Consider the following 21,134-nt stretch of genomic DNA (forward strand, 5'->3'; position numbering starts at 1 on the left):
TTTCTTAATTAGATATAGCCACAATTTTTGAAAATATAGAAAACCCCTCAGGACCCACTGAGTCAATTCATCAAACTCTTATTAAATGACTTATATGTTCAAGGGGGACACATAGAAATAAGACTGAAAGAGTTTTTATATTCTCTTAGCTGTAGCCTGGGGGTGGGTTTACTACTGCTACATAGATAAGGAAATATAAAATAATTTGATGAAGGACACAGCATGAACTATTGGCAGGATTAGGAAAGACTTTCTCCCATGACTAGCCAGCATTTATAAAGCACTTTAAGGCTTCTAAAACAGTTCATAAATATCTCGTTTTTATCCTTACAACAAACCTGGAAGGTAGGTACTATTAATAACCACATTTTACAGATAAGGAAACAGGTTAGGAAAGATTAAAGTAGCTTGCTCAATATTAGACTAGTAGGTGCCTAAGGCATGATATTAACTCAGATCCTCCAGACTCCACATCTAGATCTTTCCTATCTTCTGCCAATTTTTCTCCTTTCATTTTCATCCTTAAATGACTTAGGGTATGGTCTCTCACTAATTTTTTAGTGATTAAAAAATCACTGATTTTTTATTGTTTTACAATAAAACTCCACTGATTTTTTTATTATTTTACAAGGCAGCACTGCTGACAATCTTCCACAATCTTTCTTCATTAGATTTCATAAACAAGTTTTATTCTAAACTGGTATTGCCATTCATTTGCCATTCCATCTCTCTATTTAGCAAGTGAATCAAGTTTTTGCTATGACTAAGTTGGTTTTTAGTTCCTTTAGTTTCTTGAATTGACATATCCATTAAACTTCTGTGTGAACTTCTATAATTGGTATTAGTATCCTTTCCTTCATCCATTTCTCATTTTCAACATCAGTAATTTGTCTAAACAAGTCAGAGTTGTTTAAATTACATGCCATGTCTTTTTCTCATTTTTTATTAATCTTATCTTTGCTCTAAGAAATCAGTGTTCTTATTATACAAAGATGATTCAAGAATGGCTCCCATATTACCAGTAATGTATTTCCCAATTTTTTAAATACAATTAACTTTATTTTTATGATGTTATTCAAAACTTATGTCCAACACCTTTCATTTCTTCGGTAAGAAAAGGTATTCATGATGTACAGGTGTGAGGCTTTTGTGTAGTTATTGTTCTCTTTCATTCCTTATTCCTGAATTACATTTTCTAGCACATTTTTCACAGTTCTTAACTATGTCCATATTAAAGTCACTAAGCATTAAAGAATATGTTAATTTAATTTATTGATATGTTAATATGTTGATAAATTTAATTTCATTTATCAAGTTCATAGATTTTCTCCATTTTTTCCATTTTCTATAATAAATATCAGCATAAAAATGCAATTATTTTCAAGGTGGTCTTTTTACAAATCTTATCACCACAATATCAATTAACCAAATTATTTGTCTTTGTATACACAATAGAATCGACTCCTCCAAATCTTTTCTTTCTCTCTCCATAGAAAATCTGTTTGCCATTCTTCTGATGGGGTAAATAGACCCCAGCAAAAGGTCATATCCCTGGTAGCAATCCAGTGTCTAAGTGGACCCCAAAGAAAGATACTGGCAGAATTATCTTGTCCTTAAGTGGGCTTTTATGGAATTTCTTTTATTAGCAGGATTATCTTGAACTGAAGCCCATAGTTACTTATACAAATAGGATACCAAACTACAGATATTAACCCCCAAAGTTATTTTGGTTTCCCCTTCTCTTCTCCTTTTGTGACTTTGTTGCTTTTTGGGGCAGTTTCTTTCTATAACCCAGGATTCACCCCTCGGCTTCTTTTTGCATAACTGGAAAAAGTTTGGTCTTCAAGATCTCAAAAAGCAAAGTCTTGAATTTTCTCTTGAAACAATGCCTGGCCTCAGTACCCTGGAGGATCATGAAAAATGACCTGTCAGTAGGTCTTTCGTGTTTTTCTTTTTAAAATAGTATTTTAATTGTGTGCTTTGTTGTTTTGTCAGTGTCCATGGCTTTGTGTTTGCAGAATATCTATGTCGTGCTTGTGCTGTGATAGAATCTATTACTCTGAAAGATTTAAAATGCAGCCAGCCAAAGGGGGAAAAAAAAGCAAACAAGAAACTTCTAAAGGCTGTAGGTAGAGAACATTTTTTTTCTTTAAGACACTATGATCAGGCCTTTTATATCATAGCTTAAATGCAATCACCTTAGGATTTCAATAATTTGTTTAAAATGTATATTAACATTGTAAAAGCTGTTTTTATTTAATAAATAATGTTGATGAAAATTGTGAGAGAAATTCAGCTCTCTTGATTTGTAAATTATTAAGTATTAACACTTTCCAGATTCTAAAAGGTAAAAAGAACAAAAAGAAGGTTGAGTATGATTTTTAATTTGGAAAATGGTTGGGAAAATGTAGCAAATATGCAGTCAAGCCTTTTGTAATCTTTTAATGGGGGTTTGGAAGTAGCTAGAACCCCACTCCTGTTCCAATAGAACAAAAGCCACCACATTATGTAAGGGGATAATAATTAAATCAACCTCCCAGGATTGTTATGAGGATCACATGACTGTAAAAGTGCTTGGCTATATGAATGATAACTGTTTTATTGGATGTAATTGCTTCATACTTGATAATTTTATATGGGCTTGTAGATGTGACCAACATATAACACCAATACTGAGATGAATGATTTTCTGTATAAGATAATTTGGAAATGCATTCAACCAAATAAAAATCACCTGATTAGTAATTAATGGGATCCCAAAATCTGGTCTCCTGAGGAATAGGAGTACAATGCATAGAAAGATAGTCTCCTCTTTTTCTTCTTCTCTCCCTTCCTGACTGCAACAGGGGTGGGTGGATGGGAAAGAGAAAGAAATTCAAGAGGCAGTTTTAAGGGGATGTGTTAGTGACAATTCCAGGATGAAGGCTTTCACTCTGAAATAAGAATTGACACTTCAAATCTTTCCTGACTTACAAAAAGAGGAAAGGTCTGTGTGAATTGAGAAACAATCAAAAGGTTGTTTGATCAGAATGTTTAGCTAGAATTTAGGAATCTTTATAATCTTTTTAAATGTTTTGTGTTAAAATTGAAAACATGATTGTAAATTATATAATTACTACCCATTTTGTGATAGATTATGTTTTATCTAAATTTTAAGAATTGTTTTGTTTTCTCCCCATAATAAAAGGGAAACTTGGAGGAGGAAGCCCAAGCCCTCCCAAGAACTCTAGAGCTGCAGTAGCTTGGGAAAAGTAAAGAAAGTCCTACCAGTTTGACTAGTGAATGATGAGACTCATTAAATAATAACTTGATAAAGTAATTTATCAATAAGGGATTCTTTCTGAGATTGTAGAATCCGAATTTGTCTTGACATTTAGCAAATTGAATGAAGTTTCTGGATGATTCCCTACCTTCATGACTTCTTGTACTCTATCACTTCCATTTGGCTGCTAATTTTCTTTTATTTTTTGCCTTTGTAATAATGAATACATCAAGACTGACTTGGTTCAATTTCTGGGATAAATTGAATAAATCTCAGCAGGAGAAAATCAGAGATCATCTAATATAATCCCTCTCAATTAATAGATGGAACTGAGGATAATAACAATTGCTATTAATTGCAAAGCTTTTATAAATATCATCTCTTTGGATCTTTTGAAAACTCTCTCCCATAGTCAACATTTATATAATACTTTAAGATTTGTAATGCCTGCTACAAATATCTCATTTTTATCCTCATAACAAAACTAGGAGGTGTTATTATTATCCCCATTTTATAAATGGGGAAACTGAGGCAAAGAAAATTCAGTGATGTACATAGATCACACAGTTAATAAGTGTCTAAATATGGATTTGAACTCAGCTCTTCCTAGCATTATCCACTACACCATTTAACTGTTTTAAGTTCGGAGGTAAGGAGAGCTAGTCTTTGAATTCAACTCCCTTAACTCCAAATTCAGTGAACCAGTGAACCATGTTATCTCCTGGTACAGCAATTATTCCTCCAGCAGAGTTTCTACTCACTGGACACAGTACAAGGAACTAGCATAAACAATAGCAAATTGCAGTTAAACTTTATAAGCAGGCTAACCCCTACCTTATTCTTTGCCTCCTCACCCCCCTTTTCTGCCACTGTCATGCTGAGGACCATTTGGACTTCCTTTGTTTTCTCTGAGTCTCAAGCTAAAATGTTGCCTTCTACAAGAAGGCTTTCTCCTCCCCTTCAATGATAATGCCTTTCTTCTGAGATTATGTCCAATTTTATAGATTGTTGGTTCATAGTGGTTGGCCCCTCACCTCCTCCAATGGACAAAGTTCCTTGTAGACAAAAACTACTTTTGCCACTCTTTGTACCCTCAGCGCTTAACACGGTTTCTGACACATAGCGGGTGTGTAACTAATGCTTGTTGACTTATTTCTTGAGTTCCCATAGCTAAAGAACTCACCACCAAATAGCCAAGCTCGTCTATACTTAGCTAGTTGGCCCTGGGAAAAAATAATCAATATAATCTATTAGGACTGATTATCCTAGGTATAGTGAAAAAAACATGTCTGTCTCAGAACAGTCTGACCTTAGTATGAAGACATGGCACAGAGCTATCCTGAGGTTAGGCTGAGGTTAAGGAAAGAAGTAAAGTCTCTATAGAGAAATAATGATTCACAGAAGACAACCAGGTCATTTGCTATGAGTCTTGGAGGCTAGGCTTCCAAGGACAACCTACCTATGACTCTCAAGGCAGCAGATGTCCTTTGGTCACCTGCCTCAAAGTGGATTGTCCCCGAATCCTTGAGGGCAAGCTGCCTCACAGTCAGCATGTGGTAGCCCCCTGGCTGCACATCAATGTCATTGAGTTCATTTGTGTGTAGTGGGGTCTTATCCAGAAACCACTGAACAGGACTATAGTCAGCAGGTGAGATCCGGCATCGAAATGTGGCTGAGGACCCTTCAGAAACTTCCACATCTTCCAGGTCCTCGGTAATGAGGATTTTTTGTCCTAAAATAATAATGATGGTGAAGATCAGTATAACTACAATAAAAATTAATAATTTCTCTTCTGTTTAAATTCTGCAAAATAATCCTTTGATTTTGGTAGGAGGTCTTATCCCATTTTATAGATAAGGTGACAGTTTCAGGAAGTGAAATGAAATGGCTACAACCCTACATCTGGGATTTGAGTCCAAGTCTAGCACTTTTTCTGCTGTGCTAAACTGACCTGGGAAGGCCATGAGCACTACTGATAGGCTATGGGCAGTGGATGGTGAAGTGAAGTCTCTCCAGTCTGTAGCCTTTGCTAATCAGCTTGGTTCAGGGAGGATAAACACAAAAAGATTGCCTGGAGGAGGCAAACCTTGAGGGGGGTTCTACAGAAATATGCTCTGGCGTGCACAGATCCACACTTGTTTGCATTCTAAGCATGCCCAAGAGCTGACTATTGCTGTATTTTAAGTCAAGGTCCAGAAATTAAAACTCAGTTCTTAGGTACAATCTTTTTAGCCAGGTTTTTCACTTTCCAAATCATCTATTCCCTCATGAAGACCTTCAATGAGTAGTGAAGAAAACTGCAACTGAGCCCTAAGGTTTCAGAGATTTTTCGCCTGTGATCTAATAAACTTTAATAATACTAGTCAGTGACAAATGATTATAACCTCAGGTGCCATATATATATTTACAAACACATATGTGAATGCAGGTGACCACACAGAATGGTGTGTCTGTGTGGATGCTACAATAAAGTCCAGAGGACGGCGGCAGAGCGCCAGGCTCTCCTTGAGTCCCTTCTGGGGAAGAGCCTACCTCCTGAAGGCCACGAGTGCGAGTTTCTGCGCTCTCACCTTGCACTGTAAGCTGAGCCTGGGACTGAGCGTCACCAATGTCGCAGGTATAGGTGTCAGCGTCCCCTTTCTCCAGAGGGGAGATGGTGAGCTTCAGGGCTGTGCCTGCTTGGCTGGGCGCGTGCTTTTTGGTGGCACGCAGCTCCATGATGCCCTTCCGCCACGTCACAGCCGAGGCTGGCTTCTCCGTCTCACACTCAAACACCGCCGTGCCCTTCTCCTCGCCCTTCACATCGGCCAGCTCCTTGGTGAAGCGATTGGGCTTCTCTGGAAATGAGAGGCAAGACGCAGTTCTGAGGGGACTGTACTCCATTCTCCCTTACTTGTTCCCTGATCCTTCTGTATCCACCAGGACTCAGGAAAGAGATCTTAGAGAATAATTCATTTGAAAGATCATAGAACAGGAGGCAACTTTGAGCATTATCTAGCCAACTCGCTCATTTTACAGCCAAGGGAACTGTTTTGTTGGCGTGTCCCAGGAAAAAGATCTCTGTAGTGGACAAGAGATGAGAGACCTAGGTTCTAATACTGGGCCAGTCACCCTAAGTCACCTTGAGAGCAAATCCTTTTCTCTCACTGGGACTCGATTTTCTCATCCAGAAAACAAGGTTCGAATTGAATATAAGGAATTTGGAGAAACATAGGAAGACTTGTCAGAACTGATTCGGAGTGAAGTAAGTAGAATTAGAATAATATAATGATTTTAATAATGTAAGTGAAAATAACATTAAAGAGCACTCTTCAATTCATTGGAATAACCAATCTTGGTCCCAAAAAACATATGACAAAACATATCTCTTTCCTACATATTATTTAGTAAAATCCCTTCATTTTTTTCTCTCATGGGAGCTTTCATGTATAGATTGCATATCTTTCCTCTTCCTAAAGAGGCTTACCTGCATCACAGATAGACTCAAAATCTTTTGAATTTGATGAATGTTCCCTCAAATTTCCATATACAAAGTAGAGTAAATAAAGGATGATAGATAAAAATGCAAAGTCCTACACACACACACACACACACACACACACACACACACACACGATGTGACATTCTCTTCCCCTACCAGGAAGAAGCCCACCCAGCTTTTATCATAAATAGCCAATTCTCAGACTGTTCTGTTTGTATAATGTGACTTTGAGGATGGAATACTTTTGTCTATCCCTCAAACTGGGACCAGGTCTGCCAGATGCACCCCATCTGGCTCCTTGATTCCCCTAACTTTGAGCTCCTTAGCACTTCCTCTCTCTTTCCTCTGAATTCCCTTCTGGGAAACCCCAAGGCTATATTTCCTTATAAAAAAGATTTACTCATGATGCAGATTTTTGTTAAGTTCTTTTCAGGACCAAGTCCACTATAAGGTAATCTCTTTCTCTGTCTCTCTCTCCATCATAGTGCCTTCCCTTTAATGGCGCCTTTCTCTTTACTCTACCTTACTCTGGTTAATCTGCTAAACTCTATGAATCTAACTTGTCAGTCAATGGCATACCCAGCCTCATGGTATATTCCTTTAAGGGATTCTTTCAAATTCCTTTTCTTTCTAACTATATATTCTCCCAATTCGTTCATATTTGCCACTCCTAGTATTTATTTTATCTCTTCATTTTGTCTGTAAATTCTCTGAAATAAACCTTCCTTTTGGCAAAGAGAATGGCCATTGTGAATTTGTCACGTTCATTTCAAACTCGATACTGTCTGACCTTATCACATATACACACACACACATACATAGATGTATATATAAATATAATAAGTTCAACATGTTACTTTCAAAGCTGTTCATTCAACTTCCATCAATTCCCTTCTAAGCATTGAAAATGCTTCAGTGACAACCTTTTCCTCTTTTTTTTCTTTTGTGACTTTATTACAAGTTTCTCTCCTCTTATTTCCCTTCCAATTAAAAAAAAAAAAAAAAAAGCTAGAACAAATTAGTGGAGCAAAATTGTTTCGACTTTTTTTTTTTTTTTTTAACAAAGGAAAGCCCAGTGGGAGTGGCAGCAAAGGCGAGTGGTGTATATCACAACACAGGGTCAATACAAAAGGGACCACTAAAACATTATTTTTAAAGAGAGAAGAAAACTATCCCATAGTCTTGGCAACATACCTTCCACTCTGAGGGTGGCTTTGCTCTTTGAGACCTCAGTCTCACATGTGTACTCGCCAGAGTCCTTGAGGGAGGCCCTGCGGATGACAAGAATAGCCTGGGACCCCTCATAGCGTAGATCATATCTGGGACCCTTCCTGATGGCTTTGCCATCCTTCATCCACCTCACAGTGGCACCGGCCTTGGAGAGTTCACAGCTCAGGCTCACGTCCTCCCCAGCTGCTGCTCTTTGGTCCTCCAGGGGCTTGGTGATGGATGCTGGCTTTTCTGGAGGAGATGGAATAGGGTGTGGGAAACCAGATGTGAGACTGAGCCTCAGGCTTCCTGTGCTAGATACTTTCCTAAGTTTATTAAGAGAAGATGGGGAATGGGGGGGAGGGGGAGAGGGGGAGAGGACAGGTGGCCTCTGACTTACCTAAGTTTAGCTAGACCTAACCATGTCACCCTACCCTACCTCCCTTTCCTTCTCTGAGTCCTGCCGTGGCCCATTATTGCTGAGAGCAGGGGTGAGAAATGTCTGGCCTTAGTCTGGAAAGGCCCAAGTAATTGGCAAATAGCCCTTGGCAGAAAAGTGGCTATCCACCCCTGGCCTAGACGATAAACTATCAATTCCCTAAGGGCTTCTAGAATCTGGTTCCTACCTCTCTTTCTCCACTGATTATACATTATCCCCCTTCTTGTATTGTAGATGTTGGGCAAACCAGATGAGTGATTTCCCAGTCTCATCTTTTCTGCTTCAGCTTTGGTGAATTTGCCCAGTCTGATTCTTCCATTTGCAACATATTCTCTTCTCCTCTCTTCCTTTTAGATGCTTTCCCTTTCTTCAAGGCTCAATTCCTACCCTATATCTATCAGAAATCCTTCTTTCATCCTCCCAGCTGAAATTATTCTCTCCCCAAATTCTACTGGAGTACATTATCTGGATTTCTCCTCTGCTGCCATGTAATATAAACATCCATACATGTTATAGATTATATAGAAATATTCATTTAGGTATATTACATGTAGATAATAAGCCTATGTGATTATAACTCAATTCTGTGTTTATACATGTATGTATCTTTGGAGAGACACATAAATATACATGTATATAAATGGATGTATATATGTGTGTATACATACAGATGTATCTATATATATGTGTGTGTGTGTGTGTATATATATATATATATATATATATATATATAGTTATTGTTTGTCCTTTGGTTCTGAGGACCACAACAGCAAGGGGCTGATGCCATGACATGCAAGTCAAATGGTGATTTAAGTGAGAGAGGGCTGTGCAAAGTCACCAGTCTCACTTTCTCCTCCAGAGATATAGATCAGCTCAGACTAGAGAGGGCCCTAGATGCTGTGGGAGACCTTGGTCTTTTTAAGCTAAGGTCTTTCATTGGTCTGTTTGGTTGAGATAACCATCTATTTAGTGATAAAGGCTAGGTAAGAAATGAGACAGAGAATAGCCTCTTTTACTTAGTCCAAAAAAAAAAAGTCAATCTGGGAGAATAAGACCCTGATGGTTTCTGGCCAAAACAGAAACAAATGGATCACCACATTGTATCATTGTCTTTGTACAATGTATAAGGTACATTGTATCAATGTCTATATATAGATACAGATATTTGTAACCACAGAACTAAGTAAAGATAGAGTCCTATAAGGAGCAGACTTCTACTAAGTATTTGTTGAATTGAATTAAATGTCAGGGAATTATGCTTGGGCTTGCTGAGGTGTAGATAAGCTGAGAGCTCTCTCTGCCTTTACTCATCTCTCAGTGGAGACTAAGCTGCTAAGTCCCCTTCCTTGACAATGAATCATTTACAATGTTGTATTAAGGTACAAGAACCTACCTCAATTCAATGTGAGGAATCTCTAGGTACAGTTTGGGATGTACCCCAGTTAAAGAACACAGAATCCAGACTGACAGATCTTAAAGATCAACCAATCCAGTTTCCTCAAACAACAGATGAGGAAAAAGAAGCCTGGAGAAGAGTGACTGCTTGAGGTCATACAATTTATTCAAAAACTGGGACTAGAACTCAGGACTCTTGACTCCCAGTTTCTCTTGCCTGGATTCCCAAGAAGGATCTTTTTTCCTATTTCCACTTTGCTTCTGCCTTTAGACCAGTTAGACCCTTACAACTCAGCTGTTTTAGCGTTCCATTGGAGACTCATTTCTAAGTATAGCCTACAAATTTGTCCTCTCTGGAAAGCTTCCTAAGACTCAGAGGAGATGCTTTTCCTTTGTGGACTATGTCCACTTAGCTCCCAAACTGTGTTATCCAACTTCTGCCTTAACTAATCAGTTTTCTTTGCCCTTGAATTACTGAGAAGTTGCCATGTCTTTCATTCACTATCTTATCCCAAAATCACAAAGAACAACACAACCTCAGATCTAGAAGAGAGCTGAGAAGCTCTTTAGGCTGATCTCTATCTAAAAAGGTTCATCAGTACATCTCAAGCAGGTAGTCATTCCAACTTCACTCAAAATCCAAGATTTATTTGACGTGCATATTCTGCCCCACAAAATAAATCACAGCCTGGCTACACCTGACCATCTTGTTCAGTTTTTCCCCAAGAATTCCTCCCAAGAATTTGACACATAAACATTTGACACCCAATAAGTTATAAGCCTTTCCTTCTTTTTCTAGTCAAAATGAAAATTTTTTCAAGCTTGAGGATGACACCAAATGCCTTTTTGTCTTTTCTGAGATACAAGATAGAAAGTGGTGAATGAACTATGATATGTGCAGGAAGGAGGAGGATAAATCTGAATGGAAAGATCTGGTACAACCGGAGTGACTTACATTTAAGCCAATCAAGGAGCTCTGGGGCTGGGGCGCACAACCATGTTCTGGATATCAGATGGAAGAGCTAGCACTGGTGGTTACTTGCCCTTTTCCAACTAAGTCCAACTAAGCTCATGTCCCTCAAGTCTGAATCAGAGAATTCAGATCAGAGATCTCAGAGTTGGACAGGACCTTAGCCCAAGGCCTTTGTTTACTGAAGAGGTAAATGTGACCCAGGTAGGGCCAAGGAATGGCCAAGAAATCAGATTATGCCTATGTTGATAGTTCCATTTTCAAACTGGTAGGTTCTTTTAATTAGATTTACTTACTAATTAGGGGATTAGCACAGCCCAGTTTTCTTTAAAGAATGAAATAAAAAATACAAACAAAAACAATTCATTGCTATTAGAAAAGCCACTCTGATGTGCTAATGGGCATACCATGTAATTAAGAAGAAAAGTATTAATAAACATCACTCTGGGGAGCAAAGAGAATCATTCTTCTACACTTCCGCCCCTTCATTCACTGACATAGGTGCTATCTCTGCCAAGTAACCTTGGCACAGACACAGGAGACGATGCTAAACACCTTACCAGTCCCTGGATAGCTTGCCATTGGGTGCCTTTGGTAGGGGACCAGTGGTCTTTGCATCCCTGGCAGAGTGATGGAGTGGTAAGAGCAATGGACTGAAAGTCAGGACTTATGTGAACTGATGCAGAGGAAAATAAACAGAACAAGAAGACTTTCCCAGCCCTTCTCAATTCTAGTGTCTTTCTTATGTTATTTATCACTTATCTTGTATATAGTTTGTTTATATTTGTTTGCTCGCTTGTTATTTTCCCCATTATTTTGTAAGCTATTTTAGGGCAGGCCCTGATTTTGCTTCTTTTTATATACCAGTGCTTTGCACAACATCTGGCACATAGTAGGCACTTAATAAATGCTTATTAATAAAAATGGAAACAAAGAAAAAACTGAACTCTGTGTAATTATAAGAGCCCTAAAGAAGAAGTGAGCAAATCACCTCTCCTCTTTATCAAAGTTCAGAACTAGGAATGTGGAGCCCTATGTATACTGCTGATGTATTATTTAATTTAGTTTAGGTTTTTTCCCCATTTTTTACTCATTTTTATAAAGGATAATTACTTGGGTAGGAGAGGGACATATTCAGAAGTGAAGATGCATAAAAATAAAAGCAATGTAATTTTAAATCAAAGAAAAATAATTTTGAGTCATAACAATAAATAATAATAATTTTGAAGGAATCATCATAATAGATCTTTTATGCTCAGTTCCTTTAGGACTTTTTGTGGTATTTAATCTATATCAGACTGCTTGCTATCTTGGTGGGATGGGGTATCAAGGGAGGGAGGGAGAAAATTTAGAACACAAAATTTTACAAAAATGAATACTGAAAGCTATCTTTACATGGGTTTGGAAGAATAAAAGACTATTAGGAAAAGAAAGAATCTTTGGCACAGAAGGGAGGCTGACTTTCTCACTTCGTCTTTGGGGCTGTTATAATAACATGGAATTTAAGGTTGCAGTGTGGGAATGTGATAGAAAGCATCACCCTGTGAACCATCATCTACTGATAAGTGATGGCCATTTGCCAATTTACAAGCTTAAGGAGTGATTATTGCGAATTATTTATAGTAAGGAGAAACGATGGTTACAAGATTAGTATTTGTTTCAGTTGGCCTGAATCCTCAATCACTCAACAATTAAAAAAAAAAAAACAGCCAGTTAAGAACCTACTGTGTTCATAGGCCTGGACTTGGTGCTAGGTTGGGATATAAAAATGAAACAAGTCAGAGTTGCTGCCCTCAGGGGATTGATAGATCAATTTTAGCCCAGCAGTTCCTTCTATATTTTGCAGTTTTCTCAATCACAATTATCTCATCAAGGATTTCAAACTCAAGACAATCTGAGATCCAAGAGAACTTCTTCACTATTACTTTTGACTGTGTCTGCTATAGTGGACAGGATATTGGGCTTAGAGACAAAAGCCCTGGATTCATATTCCACCTTAGACACTTACTAGCTTGTGTGATCCTGGATAAACACTTCATTTCTCTGTCCCTTATCTATAAAGTAAAAAGGTTGGACTTGAGAGCCTCTAAGATCCCTTCCAATTTTAAATCTATATGATTTTATGATATAACACAATCTTAGATAATAATAGCCAGGAGAATGGGATAGGGGCCATTCTGGAGTTCAGCCAAAGAGCTCTAGAAAACTTTGAGGAGGGGAATGAGAAGGTGGGTGAAAGACCTATTGCAAGGGTTTCCTATGAAGATGCTCACAGATGTCCACCTTCCTACTCCCAGCCCCAGCCTCCATCCCAACTGCCTCAAGGACCTCACTTCAGTGCACAATTCACGTGCTCAAAACATGAAGGATAAAGTTGTACCTGAGAATGAATCAGGTAACACCAGGGACACAAAATGCTGACTGGGAGGGTAGAGGAAGGGAGGAATGGTGAAGGAAGAGAGGGGAGAAAGTAAGGGAAGAGACAAAACAGAACAAGAAGAGACTCTAGGAGAGAGCCCCTCATTCTACCTTTGATGATCAAGGAGGCTTTGGAAGTGAGATCACGGACAGTGAACACCACCTCGCCGGCATCTGTCATCGCAGCATTTCGGAGGGTGAGGGTGTATTTGCGACCCTGGCATGAGGCCCGAAAGCGGCCAGAGCCACCCACCTCTTTTCCATCAACTGTCCAAGTGCCCACATCACCAGCACTCTGGTGGGACAGGATACACTCCAAGGTGCAGCTCTCTCCCTCTAGCACCTCCGTGGTTTTTAATCGTTTAGTGATTCCAATGTGCAGGTCTAGGGGAACAAGGTGAAAAGACATAAGATACTTATGAAAGCCGGGCCAGCCCCCAAACAGAATCTAGCTGGATTTCCTTTGCTCTCTCTCCTAATGAACAAAGGATTTCCTGAGCACTTGAAAATGACCCTCAAAGGATGGATCATAAGCCGAAAGAGACACCATCTTCATTTTATGCACAGTGGGAAACTGAGGTCCTAAGAGTGTTTTACTTAAAATCACTCAAGAAGCAGAGCTAGGATTTAAATCCAGATGGTCTGATTCTCAACCCAATGTTCTAAAAACTTTCAAACATAAAACATGACAGTTTCCAGAGACTTCATCGATTTCATGTGTCAGCTGTAAAGATTTGTTGACTCAGATGTTGCAGGGTTTCTTCCTCATAAAGGCAATAGCTTTTACATACTACTTTAATATTTATAAAATCAAACATCTCTGGATTTAAAGACAAGGGACCTGGATTCAAATTCTAGCACAGTTATGCATTGCTAGTGTGACTTTGGGCACTTTTGTTGTTGTTATTGAATTTTCAGTTGTGTTCAATTCTTCCTGATCCTTTTTGGGGTTTTCTTCTCCAGATCATTTTCCAAATGAGGAAACTTAGTTGCCTAGGGTCACACAGCTACTAAGTGTCTGGGGAAGGATTTGAACTTTTGCTTCCAAGTGTTCTATCCACTGTACCACCTAGCTTTCCTCAGTTACAGAGTAAAGGGTTTGAAATAAGCCAAATGGCTATTGAAGTCCCTTCCACAGAATCTGTGATTCTATTACCCCTGTGAAGTAGAAGGGAAACCAACCCAGAAACAAGGAATGACCTATACTGGTGGTGCCAAATTCAAATAAAAGGGGATCCCTACAGGTGACACATTGACTCAGAAAACCACAAATTAACATTGACTAAATTGCATTGTACTTTTTTGGCTAAAACATTTTCTAGTGATATTTTGCCTGGCTGGTTTGGGGGCCATTGCTCTTGAGTTAGACACTCAAGAGTCTGTCTTAATGCATATTTTAATAGAGACTAGAGCCCAGATCTTTTGATTCTCTTAGAGCTTTTGTAACATCCTCTAGGTTGGAAAGGCAGGTAAATAGCCTTCCCATTTTACAGATGAAGAGACAGACTCAGAATTTGAGTTTTTAATTTGAACTCAGGTCTTCTGACTCGTCTCACATGAGGGTCACTTACCGTGCACACTGACTTGGGAGCGGGTCAGGTCAGTGCCAATGTCACAGGTGTACAGTCCAGCATCATCTCGAGAAAGGTCATGTACCACAAGACCCCGGGTTCGGTCAGTGTGCAGGATATCATATTTGTCACTGGGGCCCAACTCCACGCCGTCCTTTCTCCAGGTGGCTTGGGCCTTTGGGTGGGAGACTTCACATTCCAGAGCCAGAGTGCCCTTCTCTTCACCTGCCATGTCATCCAGGGGCTTGAGGAACACCATAGGCTTCTCTGGAGAGTCAGAGAAAGAGTACCTGTCAAATGCTTGCTGCCCTTCTAGTCTGAATCAGAGTCCCTGCTCCCCATTCCCTCCACATCCACAAAAGGATTTGCCTGGTTCTCTGAACAGAGGAGGATGTTCAAGGCTTTTCCAGGCCCATCCCCCCAGGAACCCAGCCTTTCTGCTCTATTCAGTACACCCCCCCTTATAGTCTCTTGCTGTATCTCCAAACTCTTGTTCAAACTATCCCTACCAGCCCCTATTCCTCTTACCTCTGTCTCACTAATCCATTATAGCATCCCCAATTTCTATAGTGTTTTAAGGCTAATGAGCCACATTCTTAACAGATGAGGAAACTAAGGTTCAAAAAGAGAAAGGTACCTGCCCAGAGTCACAGAGTAAGTAAGTAGTGGAGCCAGGGTTCAAACTCAGATCCTCTGAGAGGGAAAAGTGAAGAGAATCACTGATTTTGAGTGAGAAAATTCTGAATCCGAATCCTAACTTTGATAATAATTGCTGTGTGAACTTCAGTTTCCCCTTCTATAAAATGGGCCATAATCATAGCTCCTTTCTCACAGGGTTGTTATGTCAAATGAGAAGCCTTAAAACACTATATAAATGTCAATTATCACATCACAGCTATCTCACATTTACAGTGAGGGGAACCTCCCTCGAGCTGTGCCAAGGAGAGGTTGTTGGCCATCTCTGCCCCATGAGGACTCTTTCCTTCCTCAAAGCATGCTGGGGCCATATTGGAGACAAAGTTCTAAAGATTTGCAGAGTTGCTCCATCAGGAGGTAGTTCTCCTACTTTACTCACAAGCTCCTTCTCACCTTTAACCATCAGCTGGGCTGACTGTGATACTTTGGCTGACTTGAGGCTCACTGTGCCTGTGTCTGCCAGGCTCACACGCTTAAGCACCAACGTATGGCAGCTTCCCATGTGGGAGATTTCATGAAAGCTGTCGTTATAGAGTAGAGTTCCATTCAATAGCCATTCCACCTCCTCATCCTCATGAGACAGCTCACATGAGAATCTGGCAGAGCTCTCCTCGGTCGCTTCCACATCCTGAAGGGGCTGTACCACTGACACTTCTCGAGCTATTCAGGGTTAGAGAAGACACATGGAAGACACTCAGAAACCAAATAAGTTAAAAAAAAATTAGAGTGGGGCAGAGATCACAATTTGGAGAGACTCATGAGCCTCTGTTGCCAAGTTCTCCTTGAGACCTCATTGTGCTTCAGAGATAACCCACTGGGAAAGCCTTTCAGGGCAAAGACTTAAAATTTGTTCCTGGTGATGAGGGACAAAGAAGATGACATAGTGGATAAAGAACCATATCTGAAATCAGAAAATGAGTCTTGACTCAGACACTGACTGACTGTGTAACATTAGGGAAGTTACTTAACTATTTTGCAATTTAATGGCCTTCTTTATAAAATGCACAGTTGGCATTTAATGACTCCTTAAGGTTCCAGATCCAACCGTTCTGTGGTTCTGTGACCATATGTCTTTCACTTGAGGATCAGTCAAGCTAAGTTCAGACACTTATCATCAGGTTGGCTTCAAAGCAATGGATTTTGGGGGAGAGAGCAGTTCTTAAAAATGCTACCTTGTAATAAACAACAGTGTGGAAGAAGGTACAATACTACAGGTTACCTACATAATTAAGCTTATGGCTAAAATAACATACTAATGTTTCAGAAGCCACTGACATCCAGATCCATATTCTGGAGGAGGGAGGCGTTGCAAAAAGAAGGATAGGACTCCAGCTCTCTTCAGAATGTTTAAGACTCAGAGGTTTAAAGTAAGGGAAAAAGAGGTATTAGCCTTTTCTGCTTCTTAACAGAGAGGGCACACCTGCATTTTCCCAAAAGAAATAAGCTCTTAGGGGATCTATATCAAGACTCTTCTTACTCTGGAGATGGGAGAAGCAGCAGTGGATCCTAAATTCATTTTTCCATCTCTGGGTTGATATAATAAGAGTTTTAACAAAATTAGTATTTGGAAACTATCCAAATAGTATTTAGAACTATCCTAAGTTCTAAATAGGTAGGAATCAGACTGGGATCAGACAGAAGGAAAGTCAACTAAAATAAGCAGAGGATACAAAGACTACCATAGTCCAGCCTCTTATACCCCATTTCAGTGAAAGGGATCAGAAATCATTCTAAAAATCAAGTCAAAATGCCTCTTGCCACCTGGCAGAAAGGTAGTGAACTCCAGGCATGGAATGAGGTAAGCATTAAACTAAACTTAATTATCACAATAAAAGGTTCTATTGGAGGTGGGGAATGGGGGAATCACTGGGGAAAAAACATGGATGTAAAAAAAGAAAAGAAAAGAAAATTCATCAACAAAAAAATTTTTAAAAAAAAAGCAAGCTAGGAATCCAGTAGCCCAAGGAGCAAGAACATACAGAATCTCATCAGAAAAAGAACTTGGACAAAAATTCCTTGGGTTCTTCAAGTCAGAGCTTTGTAAATGCAAGAAATCAGCAACCCATGGCAGGAATGGAGAGAGGCTTATTCCACACTGAGCTTAATGCAATTATCAGTCATGAACCCAGACAAATAACTGACTAATGCTGGTAAATACTTATTCAGACACTGGTAGGACACTCCTAGTTTGGTATATAAACAGTGAAGTGCCCAAAAGGCTATTGCATCCCATATATAGACACTGTGCAATCAAGCAAGGATGCCAGCCTTGCTTATTAGATTAGAAGGCCACCCTTCTCTTGATTTCAGGATGGCAGATGTGGAAAATGGCCAAGATGGTTCAATTTCTCTGCCAAAGTCCCCAGGAAGAATAGGGCATGTGGCCAATGAGGGTGTCCTCTGCCCATCCCGCTCTGCCCTCCCCCGGTACCTTTGTCCCCACCACGTGCGCACCTTCCACAGTGACTGTGGCGCTGCTCTCAGTGTTACCAGCCTGGCACCGATAGAGACCCTCATCGTTAGGTGTGAGCTTCAGGATCCGCAGCTCTGCCATGTGATTCTCCAGCTTCATTTTGTATTTGTCAGAGGGTTCAAGAGGGCTGTCCCCCTTGTACCACTGCACTGCCTTAGGAGCAGGCTTAAAATCGCAAGACAGGACCACAGATTGCTTCTCCCGGCCAGTCTTGTCCTCCATCTTCCTGATCAGCACAACAGGAATATCTAAAGACATACCAGATAGAAATGAAGATGGCTCGGAACCTGACCCTGGCACCCACCTCCCTTTGGGCACAGGGGAGAGAATCCACCTGGATAACTGTGACAAATCATCAAACCTTCTGGATCTTCCATTTCCCCATTCTATGTCTCCACTAATGTCATTCCCAAACTCTCCTTGGGACCTAGAGCTAAAAACTATACATTCTTGAAAAACTATGCCAGAGGAGCATAGATTCCAGCAGTTATTGGCAACAGGCAAAAGCTTTGTATAAGACCTGGTAATGGACTGTGTCTTTGCATTCTAAGAATCGACCTAGCTAAGTAACTGTCACAGCAGGTTCACAGGAAATAGAATCTCAGACCTAAAGATCAAGAGTTTCTTGGAGATCATCACATTCTTCTTCTTCTTGTATTTCATCTTAGGGACCTGAGATCGAGGGAATTTCAATGATTTGACTTACATAGTAAGCATCAGAGTCAGTATTTTATCCAGATGCCCTGATTCTAAAACCATTGGGAGTGAGGTAGGGATTGTTTTGGGTAAGGAACATCATAAAGACTTTGCAGTGAGATAGGAAGCTACAATTCATATCAGTAGTAAAAGCACTCCCACTGAAGAAACTACTTTGAAACATTTATTCCTTAGAAAGATAATGTCCCTATCATGGCTATGGTCAGGAAATAGTTTCTGGGGTTTTTGGTTGGTTTTTGCTGCTGTTGCTGCTGCTCAGAGCTAACTTAATTAGGTAGGAAATTAAGCCTGTGATTTGAGCCTCATTAGTCCCATGGAGTTAACCATTCTCCTCTGTTGACCTCAAAATAGAACATCAGATCTTACAGCAAAAGGAGAGGGACAGAAGTCTGAGGGGAATTAGGAAGAAGAGCTTAGAGGGCAGTGCTATTCCTAATTATTCATCCACTCATCTCTGTCCATCTTAGCCATTCTGGTGCTTAGATGTCTAGAGAAAATAAAGTTTGACTCCTTTCCTTTCTCTTCCCTTACCTTTTCCCTGAAGAACAATCCATTACCATTATATGGAACCTGGATTCAAGGTCTGGGTTCAAGTCTGGCTGCTTACAAGTTGTGTATTCAATTTTAGGTAGGTCAGTTCACTTTATGAGCTTCATTTTTCTAATCTACAAAAAGCAGTTGTAATAAACATTCTCTACAATCTAGGGAAATGCCCAGAATTAGGAGATGGAGTATTATATCTGAAGAATGGCAAGAGTGCCAGTGTTACTGGGTCACAAAACATGTGGAAGTACGTGAAGGAAGAAAATGTAGTAGAAGATTGGAAAGGTAGAAAGGAGCAAAGTGAAAAAGGGCTTTGAATGTCAGGCAGAAGATTTTATATTTGATTCTGGAGGTAAAAGGGAATTTATTTAAGGTGGTATGTATTTTAGGAAGATCAATCAATATGACAGTTGAGTGGAGGATAAATTGGAGCAGAGAAAGACTTGAAGCAGGGAGAGTGTTAATGTTGAGTTGGAATGAAACTTAATATTGATCTATGCCCACACCTGGCATAAAGGAGATTTTCTATACTAAACACACCCAACATTAGAGTGACCTGACATTCACAAGCTGTTACTGAGGAGGAAGCAGAAGAAAAGAAGAATATAAACTCCCAGAAGTCCCCTCTCTGTAAGCCTGGAATGGAATGACAGTCAAGGCAGATACAGATTATCTTCAAGCATGGGCCAACTGACCTGGGGACATGGAAAGAAGTGAGGGACTTACCTGAGACGATGAGCTGAGCTGTGGACTTGGATTTGCCAATGGTGAAGTGCACAGGGCCCGTCATGGTGGAGCAGGTGCGGTGCAGGGTCAGGCGGTGGACCGTCTCCATTTGTTCAATCGTCACATCTCGCCCAGCCTGCAGCACTGTCTTGCCCAGCAGCCACTTGGGGGGACGAACAGATGGAATGGAGGTCTCACACTCAAACCAGGCTGGAGCCGGTTCCATCACTTCCATGTCTTTCAGGTTCCGTACAATGGTAATGGATTGTTCTTCAGGGAAAAAGAAAAGGGAAAAGGAAGGAGAGGAGTCAAACTTTACTTTCTCTAGAAACAGTTTTCCATCTTCCCATAGTCAACATTAAGAAATGAGACTGGCTTTGTAAATGAGGAGAATGGCCACTCACACAGACATTCCTCTTTTCCCAACACAAAAACCCTTCCCTAAACTACCATTGTGCCTGAAATTCCACCTTGAGAGATTCATTCCTTTAGGTTAAAGTTTTGCTGACAGACATCTTCTTTCAAAGTATAAATATTAAACAATTAGCAGCCATGAACACTTTAGTTCCTGAAGGTTACTTTGAACAGGTGAGATTAACATACTAAGAAAATGGTAATTTTGGTGGCGGCGTTGGGAAAAGGAGCAAAGGAGGCAAATTGTGGAAATCAGGTACTGACAATGACGTCTGAGTGGTTGGTAAAGCATTGGAGAAGGAGAAAGAGAGAGGAAAGGAAGACTCAAAAGAAAAAAAAAAAGACTCATACTTATCAAGCCTTGCTTGGAACTCCTCCCTATTTAACATCCAAAGACCCAAAGTCCAATGGAAAGCTCATCCTACCCCACCTCCCACCACCTGAGCCCAATACTTTCCCCTAGTACCTTCCACAAAGAAATGGGCACTGGTTTTAGCATCACCAGCATCACAGGTATATGTATCCTCATCTTCTGGTTGAGCATCATTGATGATCAGCTTCCGATAGATACCATCACTGACTATCTCATACTTGGGTCCAGCACAGAGCTCCACGTCCTTCTTAAACCATCGGACCTGGGCACTAGCCCTTGACACCTGGCATTCCAGCACTCCCCGGTGCTTCTCCATGGCAATTTTGTCCCTCAGTGGTCGCACAATTACCACTGGCAGCTCTAAGGAAAGGAAAGGGAGAGGAGGAGAATTCAGGGAGCTCTGCTTCTCTCCTTTGGATGCAAATCATTCACTTTCCTAATTTCTTC

General features: G+C 40.1%; 1 protein-coding gene across 12 annotated transcripts in view; it reads right to left on the reverse strand.

Annotated features, from left to right (window-relative positions):
* Positions 1–21,134, reverse strand: part of OBSCN (obscurin, cytoskeletal calmodulin and titin-interacting RhoGEF) — a 324,327-nt gene that overhangs the window by 202,158 nt on the left and 101,035 nt on the right. For all 12 annotated transcript variants that reach the window (XM_031960192.1, XM_031960208.1, XM_031960173.1 and 9 more), the window contains 9 exons: positions 20,781–21,047; positions 19,901–20,170; positions 17,896–18,162; positions 15,835–16,101; positions 14,746–15,012; positions 13,286–13,558; positions 7,938–8,204; positions 5,833–6,099; positions 4,722–4,994 (listed from right to left, as the gene is read on the reverse strand). In XM_031960192.1, coding sequence (XP_031816052.1) covers positions 4,722–4,994; positions 5,833–6,099; positions 7,938–8,204; positions 13,286–13,558; positions 14,746–15,012; positions 15,835–16,101; positions 17,896–18,162; positions 19,901–20,170; positions 20,781–21,047 — 2,418 coding nt within the window. The remainder of the gene's footprint in view (positions 1–4,721; positions 4,995–5,832; positions 6,100–7,937; positions 8,205–13,285; positions 13,559–14,745; positions 15,013–15,834; positions 16,102–17,895; positions 18,163–19,900; positions 20,171–20,780; positions 21,048–21,134) is intronic.

The sequence above is a fragment of the Sarcophilus harrisii genome, chromosome 1, assembly GCF_902635505.1.
Source record: "Sarcophilus harrisii chromosome 1, mSarHar1.11, whole genome shotgun sequence".
NCBI classification, from domain to species: Eukaryota; Metazoa; Chordata; class Mammalia; order Dasyuromorphia; family Dasyuridae; genus Sarcophilus; species Sarcophilus harrisii.